Genomic DNA, 12,561 nt, shown 5'->3' on the forward strand with positions numbered 1-12,561 from the left:
TTTAGATTTGTTTTTTTTCTAACACATTGTATACCAGTTAGTTGTATAAGTTGAAATATATATTATTTAATTTGAAATAAGAATTATTTAAATTTTAAGAAATCCAAGGTGAAATTGTTTAAACACATTCGAGCTGTGAATTACATGATGAGAATATATAATTTAGCGTTTGTAAGATTTTTTTTTTTTTTTTTTCGAATTGTGTTTGTAAGAATAATTGAAATAAAAAATGATGATAAATTTATTTAATTGTGAAATTAATTTTGATAAATGATAGAAAATGGCAAAATGGGAGATAATTAAGATGGCAAAGTATAAGAGGTAATAAAGTTGAAAGGGTTTATATCATTCTTTTTATTCGATCCCAAGAAAAAGAATTTCTTTTATTCTTTTTCATTTTAACGGATTTTCTTATCGATCCCAAGAAAAAGAAAATCTCACCCATTTTATTCGATTAATCCACTTGCCAAATTGAGGTGAGGCTTCACTTCTTTTTTAAAGAATCCGATTTAACTTTTTGAAAGGGTTTGTAAGGCTCGATTTCTGGGCATGGGGACTGGGCTGAGTGGGCTGAATTAATTGTTTTTGGGCCTGAAATTGCTGAAATGGGCCAACTGGGTCCACCTGTGATTGTGATTCAAAATACTTGTAATTTTCTATAAATCTAATAGTTAATTTGTAAAATGAGATGAAAAAAATATTAACACCAATCATTTCTCATATTATTATGTGATGTTTGTGTGGTTAGGGTTTTCTCCTGTGTTGAGAACAAGTTACTGGACTGATGCTTGGTATTGATGATAGTTTTATCAAGTTGAGACAAGAACAAGTTAACAGGTTGCATTAGGACGCCTTGCTCACGACATTCTCTGCAATTGATCGCATGAGGATGTCAACACGACACTGCCTAGAGTACCATTGTGAAGGTCGTGTTAGGACGCCCATCTGACGGCTTTGCTGACAAGGCTCTTAGAGTCTCGGGTAGCTAACGATAGTTTTGTTCTTCACAAAACCACTCAAGTTGAAGATAACCAAAACCTAGGCTAAATGGACTTATGACCAATGTTTTGATCATCGAATAAGCGAATGCTAAAAACCTAACAACATTGATGCTGCAAGTACAAAAGAAATCACTTCACCAAAGAAACTAAAACAGAAAAAATGGCCCAAAACAAAGAAATCACTTCACTTCAACCAATGTTTTTTTTCCTTTTACAAGAGATGAGAATTTTACCTACTAGTGAAACATAACGCTTGGAAAGCAATGCACATACATATCAATCTGGTTCATTATGGAGGATTAATCATGTGACATAAGAATCAAATATCAAGAAAGTGGACAGTTGAAATTGTGAATGCCCAAATCAACATAAAGCTGCAGCATTTTGCATCAAGACTAGTATGCTTACCAATGCACAACTATGCAGCAGCTCTCTCAAGAATTACCTGCAAGTAACATAGTGATAGTGCTAGGTTATAACCAATATAAAGCAAAAGAAGCCCATATATCTTTCTGCATTATGCCTAATGGCTGTATAGATGAAAGCAAAGGGCAGATTAAGCATCTCTACCACGCAAATATGGAATGCCTAAAACAATTAATAATTGAAAGGAAATTCTGAAACTGGAGTATTAGATTCCAAAATTGAAATACTTGTCTCATATAAGCAACCTTGTCTAACAACCTCTATCAAAACTGCATAACATCTTTTTTTTAACAATTTATAGCAACTAGTGCATAAGTGTCTTTGCATACAAACAAAGGTAATTGAAGGTCTAATATAATAGTGGTTAGAATGAGTCAAAACCTCTCTGAGTAGTATTGGGAAGAATGGAAAAAAATTGCATACTATATATTGATGAAATATTTTATATCCAGTAGGGATTCTTTTAGAATGACAAAAATGGCAAAGGTTGAATGATTAATAGTTTTGTAGGTTGAGAGTAAACTATACAAAACACAGGAACATGAGTGATGTAGCAGTTTTTTGTTTTCTTTTTCTTGAGCCATGTAACAGACTCAAAGATGCTCTCACAGACCTTCTCTATGTCAGCAAAAGACTTCATTCTTATCCCATCTTGACACAATTTGCATCATAAAAAATGCCAAGTGATGTTCAAACTCTGAATACAAGCAATGAGTCCGAGGAGGCCGGTGACATTTGAGAATAAGAGAAATTCCAGTTGTGTTAACCCATCTGAGCTGCTGAATTTTCCTGGTGCAATATAGATGAATCTATAATACTTCATATGTACAATTCAAATACGATTTCCATCAATAATTCTTCTAAGACACCTTCTACAGTTTCAATAGCAATAACTTCAGTTTCATTTCGGATATCCAGCCATGTTGTAGATCTTGCCAAGTCCTGTTCAGCAAGCTGCTGAAATGTCTGTGGTGGTGGCTGTGAGAGAAGGTACCAATCAACACGTTTTATCACCTCATGAATCACACTTTTTTCTACTGGAAGTGGATGAATTATCGGTTTGATACATGATAGCCAACTTGAGCATCCAAAACTATACTGACAACCCTCTACCAGGACTTCATTAATACAGTCAAACAGGAGTGACAAATCACCACAGAATTGGTTATTTGACATCTTCATTTCATCAAATAAGGATCGGTCTAGCAGTTGCTCTGTTGAATGGCACTTCATTGACAATTCATCCCAATTCAAGCCAGAAGCTCGTAACACTGCACTTATATACTCAGAGAAGGACACATGCTTATCCATAGTAATAGTTGTTTTGATTTTAGGGCCCAAAGGGAGCCTTTCTTGAGCAGCAGCATAGTGGTCTTCAACCATAGTTTGTAGTGCTTGCACCAGCAACTCAGCTGCATAAGTTTAACTACGTTATTTCAGATGCAGAATTAAGGAAGTAGAGAACAAATAATAGTAATAATAATAATAATAATAATAATAATAACAATAATTAATTTCCTGATATGAAAGCCTACCAGGTTTATGTATGTTCCTTTCAGGGTTATCTTTTAGGCTTTTAGAATCTGCCACTTTCTGAACGCCTGAAGGATTTGATGAAGAAACTTCTGATATAAATTTTAATGGTTTATTATCCGAAGATGAATGCTGAAAACGGACACAGTTAAGCACATTAATGAGAACTAAGAAGAGTAAAACAAAAGGAAACAGATGAAAAATAGAAGCACTAGAAAGTAATTTAACGAGAATGATTAGTAAGAAGCATACCAATCTTGAGGACTCCAAATATCCATTTTTCTCGCACTTGTTGGCTGCGTCAGTACTTTGATTGTGGCCAACCTGGTGTGTGCTATGTGATTCAGAGGCCATTCCCAGAGGGTTAGTTTCACCTGGTCAGATAGGGTCATTAGTTTTTATAATCTAATAAGAGAGAACAAATGAGCATATTGAAGGTCAGAAGTTAGTAGAATTGTACCCATAGGCCTCAAATCATCTTCTTTAACTTTCATATCAGCAAGATGGCTCTCTGAGATATTTTGCTTTGTTTTAAAAACTTGCAATTGATCAGTTTGTCTCTCAGTATCAGCTGATGGTAGAGCTTCTATGTTTTGCTTTAATGAACTTAAGCAGCTGTTTTTCTTTTCTTTTTGAAACTTGCTCCTGTTCTCATTGACCGCTTGATAATGGCCATAGGGGGAAAATCTCATCTGTCTAGTAGCAAAGCCTAGTTCCCTCTCCCATCCGGGATTGACTACAGGCAGAAGGCCATGTTCTGGGAAAGAGAACATCCTCACCGAAGCCTTTGGCACCGGTTTTCCCAAAAGATCCACATCCTCATTTCCATTATGTATCATCTCAGAGTGATGTTTCCAAGGCATAGCAGACAGGCCAGATTCATGTTCCATGGGACAGCCAACAAGTGAAAATTTTGAGTTTCTACAACTGTCTTCACTTGTTGCAGCAATTTCATGTCTGTTTAATTCAAAATCTTTAGCCTTTTTTATCTTGTCTGTTTTCTTGACCTCAAGAGAAGATGTCGGTATTCCACCGATATCAAGGACATTACTTGGAAAATTTCTTCCAACAATCTGTATACCTATTCCCTTATCACCACCTTGTGAACCCTGGCAATCATAGGAAGACTTTTCTAGTTTACCATTGATTGAAGTCCACTGCTGCTCATTTTTGTTAACGCCCCAAGCATCTTTCAACTTCCTTTTTATATGACCAAATGAAAAAAGTTTCGGCCTAACACTCTGTCCTTTAGTTCTCAAGCTATAAGGATATTTCTGGGAAAAGTAAGGGTTGATTCTCTCGGAAGATTTTTGTATGCTTATTGGACCAGGACTTAAGACTACTATTGTATCTGAAGGTTGAGAATCACCGCTTTCTTTAGGAAGGTATCTATCACAAGATTTCAAGCTGTTAGGCTCTTCACATTGTCTTGCATTACTTGTCCAATGCTCTGACAAATTGGCTCCAGAAGAAGATATAGTCTGCTGTCCTTTTGCCTGAGAATTCTTTAAGTCTTGGAGATGTTTTACTAACAGAGAATCAGGATCTTGTAGAAGTTCTATGAATAATTCCTTATTCGAATTTAAAATATCCAATGCATCCAACAATTGTTTAGACTGGTGGTTTGCCCCATCTCTGCTGAGATATTTTCCTTGAATAGACTTCTGATTGCTGGTTTCCTCTGCTTCATTCATCTGCACTCGCTGGACATTAATCTTCTTCTGCTGGTCATAATCCACACAATTGATACTCTTACAACCAAAAATGGATCTACTATTTTTGGGATGAACCTCGTTGCAAAATGCCTTTCTTGATGCTGAACGGTTTAGCTTACTTAAAGATATATCCACAAAATTTTGGTGAGAAGGTTGATGATGATCCGTATCCTCTACACCTTTCCGACCATGACCAGGTACATGACATGATCTCTGACAATTTTTGCTTGCCTTTCCATGGTTTACGGGTAAGTTATCAACAAGTTTAGAATTTGACTGTAAATGTATCATGTTAGCAGTGTCAATCTTCTTATTTGTCTGCTGCTCTGAGGGCATCTCTTCTTTCATAAGCCACTTCAGACTTGTCTTATCAGGATCAACTGTCTGAGTTTTGTTGTCTAACCTATCCTGGACAAATTAAATGTTTCTAATCAGCATCTATCTACACTTTCCTCTACTCAATAACAAGAAGAAGAAAAATCACTTTATAGAAGTTAAGCGACCAAACCAAATTGTAAGGAAAAATGAAATATCTGGACTTGTAAGCTTATTTTAACAGAATAATTTTGCTCTATATTACATATGCTGTCTTGAGAAAGTTGGAACAAATGATCAAACGGAACAAGAAAAGAAAATGGTCAACATACATTCTGCAATCTTCATCTTGTATCAGTCCGTAAAGTACTCAATATCAGCAACAACAAAAAAAAGTGGAAGAATGATCAAAATAGTAGGTTGATGGAACTTACATCAACGCCTTGGCACTTGTCACTAAATTTGGTAGGCAAATCAAGCCTGCTCCTTAGATTTTCATTGCCTGAAAATTAAAAAATAATAGGAATAAAAATAAAGTTTTCTGACTTGTTGAATATGGAGGATTATTTCAAGAGGAAAAAGTAACACACAACTATAGAGTTACTTAAGAGATGCAAAACATTGTCGAGGTACACTCTTTCACCTTTGCATTTCAGCATTCATCTATATCACTAACAACATTTATGAAAAATTACTAATTCCTATATATATATATATATATATATATATATAAGGTACTTCCCACATATTACAATTATGCCTGTAAAAGTATATAGAAACACAGCATCTAGGTGAAATCAGATATGCCACTAGTACAGAACAACTTTTTTACGTTTCTCTTGTCGGGGGTAAAACTTTTACATCAAATTGTCCTTATGGTCAAAGAATTCTAACCAACATTGCTCAAATGCCTCTGATCCGAAAGCAGCTTCCTATTGGAATGACCTTGGCCAAAATCAAAAAGGCTATATAAACCCCACGTACACATACAGTCTGACTGATATTTTTCACAGACAACAGCCACAGGGCTCCTAGGTGATCTCCTTGCCATATGAGCGGATGACATGCTCAGCTGCAGCACGATATTTTCGTCTAATTACACTGCCAAACCATGAGAATGAATAGCAATTAAGAGAAATTACAGAATAGTTTCTCCAATATAGATACACACAAAGAATATACATATGTATATCTAATTCTTTAACAAGAAAATAGAAAAAGGAGCTTATAACGTGACATTGTTGAAGAAAAGGTTGCCCTCTGCAAACGACAAATACTTTCTGTTATGCAAAATTTGAAAATCACTGATGCCCACATAAGAACAAGAAGAAATGGACATGATTTTGAAAAACTTAAATTCGAAGCCACTATTCATTACAAAGAAACAAACAGAAACAACAACAACAATAACAAAAAGATGAAAAAGCTACATTTGGAGATGGAAAATTAGTTTCTCTGTCATTTATTCAAAAACAAAGCCTAAAGTACTTTAAGGGAAAATAGGCTTGAGTGACTCACGCAACTCGGCCCGACCCAGTGAAGACTCGGGTCAAATAGATTTAGCCCCTAGGTAATCTTTCTTGAACAAGCAGTCCAGGTGCCACTATTTCAATTTGTTTACCTAAAATAGATTACAGTACAAGCTTGAGCTCCATGAAAACAAGTTCATTTGTTTTGACCCAAAATTCTTCTGTATTTATCCCAAAAAAAACAAAAGGACCCAAAATTCTTCTGAATGACACTAAACAGAAAAAGAAAACAAAAGGCACGCGCAGCCACACAAAAAAACCCAGAGAAGAGTTACCTGAAATAGCCTAGAATATGAGGCAGAGCAAAGCTACATGTTTCGAGAAGAAACACCGAAAAAGGAGAAAAGGAAAGTGACCCTTTTGCGTAAGAGCCTGTGCTTAAGTCTATACAGTATAAAAATGGGATTTGCAGGCAGTGAAGAAGCAAAAAAGCTCAGATGTTAAATCTTCAAAAACCAAAGTACATTGAAGAAGAAGAAGCAAGATAAGCAACCAAAGATGAAGAAAGTAGAGGAAGAAGACGAAGATGGAAGAGAGAGAGGGAGAGAGAGGAAGAGGGAAAGGGAAGCGAAGCACAGGAAAGGAAAGAGAGAAACAGAATGGGATTGGGATAGGGAGGAGTAATTGTGACACTGACCGGTGACTTGCAAAGACATGACTCTACCTTGTGGGGAAAGCTTTCAACCCAAGCAACGTACGTCTTGTAACTTTCCCATCTTTCTCTCTCTCTCTCTCTGCAAGTCCCACCTTCCTCCATTGTCACCTACAAATCTAGCTCTTGTCTTACTCTGAAAAGTGAAAACTTTTGAAAGGTGTCGTTGAGCTCCTTATTTTTGCTTCGTTTTTACCATTGCCATGATTTTCGTGTATGAGAAGTGAGTGCCTTTCTGGGATTTTTTGGCACAAACGTTGTCGTCTTAGGTAATCTAAAAGAGGGTCAATGGCTTCCTGTGCTGTACATTTCTGTTTGGGATCAGATGATTTGAAAGCTGCATTTGTCCTTTCTCTAGATTTTGTACAATTTTCAATTTTTGAATTTCTTACCGTGGGAGGTAATTTCTCTATTTCTTTTTTTTTTTCTAGGGGTAATTTTACTTACCCTAACAAAATTTCGCGTTTTTTTACAAACATTTTCTAATGTTTAAAATCTTTCACTTTAGTGTACCGAATTTTAATTTTCTTCCAATTTTTTCTTTCCATTATATATTGTAGCTAAATTAAAAGGTGAAATGAATAATATCAGTAAGGATATTTTAGTAATTTAACATCTTTCCGTTAAGATTTAACAGAAAATCCTAACGGAAAAGAGAAAGTATAAGGAAATCAAAGTTCGATACATCAAAATAAGAGACTTTAAATATTGATGGGGTATTTACAAAAGGCACATAACTTCGTAGGGTAAGTGAAATTACTCCTTTTTTTTATTTTTCTTTCATGGGGTTTGTTAATATGTATTTGATGATTTTTATTTTTTATTTTTAATTCGGGAGAGTGTTTTAATGTTGCATATAAATTATTATTATTATTATTATTTTTTGTATTTTGATAAATATTTTGTGTTTTGGGTTCTTTATTGATGTTTATATTATGAGATAAGATAATAAGAGTAATAGTATATATTATATCTATATCTCTTTGGATTGATATAACAGCATTCATCAACATTTAGATCTGTCTTTAGTTAAAAAAATAATAACTTCAAAAATTAATAAGAACTACCACGTTATTTCAGTAAAATGAAAGTGAGATGAAGGTGTAAGATATGGTAATTTGTTACTCTCTTTCTTTTTATTTATACTTTTCTTTTATCTAATGTAATTTTTATTCAATAAGATACTTTAGAAGAACAAAATCTCTAGAGATATGTGTTAGGTCAATTAGGAAAATATATTCTATGTTATTTACCGAGAGGATTTTAGCCTTTAGGTGGAGTAATGTTATACATTACCCTTTCATCTCCCAATTCTTACGTGGCGTCTCCTATGCTTGAAATGCATAATAACGTAGGCAAATTGAAAGGGTATTTTTATTTTTTATTTTAAAAAAATAAATAAATAACCCCATCGATCTTCAAAGAAAACCATTGAAGATTTTTCCACTATTTTCATTTTATTCGAAGTTATTAGAATTCTTTTACCTTGTTACATTCCAATTTCCCTCCAAAGAGCTGCAAAACCTACCACTAACAACCGGTCCATACCAATTCGAACAATGTTTGACCATAAATATCCATTCAAAATGGACCATTGTTGAATATATATATATGGGGGTCATTGTCACGATGCAATTATAGCAATCAATTTTGTGTTTATTGGAAATTGATGATTTCTCGTAATTTTTCATAAAGATGGATGCAATTGTTTTCAATAATTTTAAATAAATAATTTGGTTCAACTAGAACTAATGGTTCTCATGAATTCAACGTGTGGTATAAGTCAATAAATAAATAAAAATGATTAAAAAAAAAATTGGTTTAAGAAGAATAAATTAATAAATACACTATGATAAGTACATGATTCCTTATGGTCACAATATAATAAAATAGACCCAAAACACATTTAAAGAAAAGTGCTAACAAATTGGAAAAGTATGTGTGGATGTTATGTCTTATGCCAGCATGTTCAACGAGTGGTATGAGTCATTAAATACATGAAAATGATTAAAAAAGAATTGGTTTAAGAAGAATACATTAATATCTTTATATACTACGATAAGCACACGACTCCTTTTGGTCACAATATAATAGAATAGACCCAAAACATGTTTATAGAAAAGTCATTTGTTATTGCTAATAAATTGGAATACTCACGTATGCCTGATTAATATTTGTCACTTTGAATTTTTATTAATGCATTGGTGAGATTGTGTCAGGTTATGACTCAGTCGAACTTGATGGAGCGTCTACGGTTCCCACTGTCTAGGCTCCTCCTGTGCGGCTTTCAGCGGGTATGTACTACTATGGTCATGCTCAAGTGGGATAGCCACAATTAGTCTCCTCGGCCTACCCTTCTTAATTAAATAAATAAATAAATAAAAATTGGAAAATTATGTGCGGATGTTATGTCTTATGCCAGCATGTTGGGAAATGCAGCAATTAACAAATCTAAATACTAAGAGCCTGTTTGTGATTGCATTTGAGAAATAGAGCTTTTAACATTTTTAAGTTTTTGCCAAAAGTGTTTTTTGACCATTTTTAGACATTTTGGACCATTAAAAGTGTTTAATTTTTTTACCAAACGAATACTTTTTTCTTCAAACAGACTTTTTAAGTGTTAAAAGCACTTTTAAACTCCTCAAACGCAATCTCAAACAAGCTCTAAATGCAATCAATATGCTTAAAAATGTGACTGAAAGTCCCCTTGCTTTTATGAGTACATTAATTTTTTTTTCTTCTTTTTCTTTTTACTATTTTTTGGGCCTTAAACCTTTTTTTTTTTTTTTTTTTTTTTTTTAATTGGGCCTTACACCTTAAATCATTACTTAAACTATATTTGAGGCTCATGCTAGACTCTGTAAGAAAGTTGAGCAGTGCTTTATAACTAGCGTCATTTGACCAATAAAACGCTGCATTTTGGTGATGTTTTTCAAAACGTTAATATCCAAAACGTCATTAGTTGAGCCTTTTTTTTTTTTTTTTTGGGTAGTGAGGGTTGTAAATAGGAATCAAGATTCGCTCCATTTTATTTCTTTGAATTTTACAAATGGTAAATATATTGTCACAACGTTTACAAATTTTAATTAATGTGACACCACATATACCGTTAGAAATAAAAATCACAAAACTTGTTTGGTAATGCTTTTTTGGTGTTTTTTACTTTTTAGTTGTGATATGACATAAATGATAATGTAAAAGTAATTTTGAGTATTTTGTAAGACTAATTGTTTGTTAATACTTTTACTTTTTTCGCTAATAAATGAGCCTAAAATCTTGACAATAAAATGAATTTTTTTCGTTATGAAAAGAATCCTAAGTATTGTAAATGGAGTTGTATCTCATTACCCTTCAACAAGAAATTGGATTAATAATGTGACAATTGTGCTGGTGATGGACAATCACAACTCAATATAATAGAGCAATCGAAATATTTAGGTGGGCAAGTTGTATTTGTATAACTTAGATTAAAGATTTAATTCTCTTTTCTAGGTGCATGCTTATATATCGACGTGGACCATGCTTTCTATGGCCAAGTTTACAAGCATTAATATAAATTAACGTTAATATCAATGCTTCTTTACCCACATGACTACAAAAAAACCTTTTGATTAGTAACAATACTTTAGTAACGTGTGGTTAGTAGCGTGTGCGGCATGTTACTAATTTGGATGTTACTAAAAAATATTTAGTAACGTGTCAATTTCTGACACATTACTATTTAGTAACGTGTCAAAATTGACAAGTTACTAAAATTGACACGTTACTAAAGTATAAAAAATTAATTAAAAAAATAATTTTTTTTTTTCAAATTTATTTCCGGAATTTTTTTTTTTCAAATAATATCATGATATTATTTGAAAAAAAAAAATCCAGAAATAAATATGAAAACTAGATTCCATGATCATGGAATCTGATTTTCAAAAATCCAAACCCATGCAGTAGCAAATCAAAATTTAATTGAAAAAAAAAAATTAATTGAACTTGGAATATGGTAAGAGCAAAAAATTATTAAATCCAAACCCAGATGGTGGAGTTCTGCAACTTTCTGCTTCAACCTGGCCACATTTGCTTCAGCAAGAGCAAATAGTTTGAGAGGAAAGCACATGGAGGAGTAAGAAGCATCTAGCCAAGTAGAGGAGCAGTTCAAGGAGATACTTCTTTAACTAAAAAGAACACCTCAATTGGCTATATAAAACAAAGACCCACCATAAATCAATCAAAAATTATTCAATATCTACCAATTTAACCAATGGGTATCACAAAAGGGAGCTGTATTCTCATGGGTAGCATTCAAAATCGAATTTGGAGCAACCCAAAAACTGTGAAGAAATTTGTTCGATTTACAGCCTAAGCTCTGAAATTTTTTTTGGGATTTTGGCTAAATCATTAAGTGGGTATTGAAAAACGCTATGCTGACTTCAAAACTTATTTATCACAATTTATGCGGAATTAATACTATAAAGCAATAAACAATTCAATTACCCAAAATATATAAAGCAATAAAGAGGCAGACACATATATTTTAATTACGAAAAGAAAACCTTTTAGAAACCGATCTAAAAGTAAACCTCTCCGAGGAAGCCAAATCCAGGAAATCACTATCAAAAGATTATCCAAAGATTACAGACACTAGGAACACTTACAACCATTTGCAAGACCTTGGCTCTATAAGATCAACAAGCCTACAACTCGTCTTCTTGCTCACAATCTTCTTCAACGTGATTCTCCTTTACTGGACCATTCCGATAAACTTCTAAACTATAGATTTATCAAATGAATAACTAAAACTCTAAGAGATTCAATTTAACGTTCACCTCATATGATCTCTCTTAGCATAGCCTCAGACGAACTCTTTGGGGGCGAAAATTCTTGCCTCTCTCTTATATATATATATATATATATACATCAAACCCTAGACGTGGGCCCACTAAAAACACGTTTTTGGGCATAACAGGTATCGGGTGTCGGGACAGGTTAATGGACTGTCCGGACAAGGCCTTGCGGAGCAAAAATATGCTTGCTGGAAAGCCTGTTCGGACAGCCTAGCACCGTGTCTGGACATGGCCTGCAGTAGGGAGAAAACAACATTTTGTAAATGCTGTCCAGCCTTGATCAAAAGCTCCGATTGATGGGCGTTTGTGGTCTGATTGAGCTGAAATTTTGCAGGAACGTTCATGGCACATGAATCTACATTATGAACAATGGAGATTTGATTCTAAGCATTCCATATCAGTGTTTAAGCCCGTTGACAGTAACCTCTGCATTTTGGAACTGAATTAAACCAACACAAGAACTAACAGGTATAATCGAAAATCATCCATACATACTATGTTACTAACCCATAAATTTTCCGCAACAATCAGTCAATATAACAGAGATCGATCGAT

At 33.8% G+C, this 12,561-nt stretch overlaps 2 protein-coding genes across 7 annotated transcripts in view; both read right to left on the reverse strand.

The window, feature by feature from the left end:
• Positions 1 to 1,834: 1,834 nt before the first annotated feature.
• Positions 1,835 to 7,220, reverse strand: LOC132173295 (uncharacterized). 6 transcript variants are annotated; one of them, XM_059584746.1, is made up of 7 exons: positions 6,795 to 7,142; positions 5,975 to 6,091; positions 5,425 to 5,492; positions 3,421 to 5,083; positions 3,213 to 3,334; positions 2,963 to 3,092; positions 1,835 to 2,839 (listed from the first exon to the last, which is right to left on the reverse strand). In XM_059584746.1, the coding sequence occupies exons 2-7, from the start codon at positions 6,054 to 6,056 to the stop codon at positions 2,247 to 2,249; spliced, it is 2,658 nt and encodes an 885-aa protein (XP_059440729.1). In that variant the 5' UTR covers positions 6,057 to 6,091; positions 6,795 to 7,142; the 3' UTR covers positions 1,835 to 2,246. The 6 variants fall into 6 exon arrangements, with proteins under 6 accessions (XP_059440729.1, XP_059440732.1, XP_059440728.1 ...); XM_059584749.1 differs by having other exon boundaries at positions 5,889 to 6,091; XM_059584745.1 differs by having other exon boundaries at positions 5,885 to 6,091.
• Positions 7,221 to 12,403: 5,183 nt separating this feature from the next.
• The window catches only part of LOC132174329 (uncharacterized), a 2,573-nt gene continuing 2,415 nt past the window's right edge, over positions 12,404 to 12,561 (reverse strand). The window contains exon 4 of the mRNA XM_059586002.1: positions 12,404 to 12,445. Within this exon, the coding sequence (XP_059441985.1) occupies positions 12,404 to 12,445 (42 nt within the window). The remainder of the gene's footprint in view (positions 12,446 to 12,561) is intronic.

This window comes from Corylus avellana, chromosome ca3 (genome assembly GCF_901000735.1).
Source record: "Corylus avellana chromosome ca3, CavTom2PMs-1.0".
Taxonomy (NCBI): Eukaryota; Viridiplantae; Streptophyta; class Magnoliopsida; order Fagales; family Betulaceae; genus Corylus; species Corylus avellana.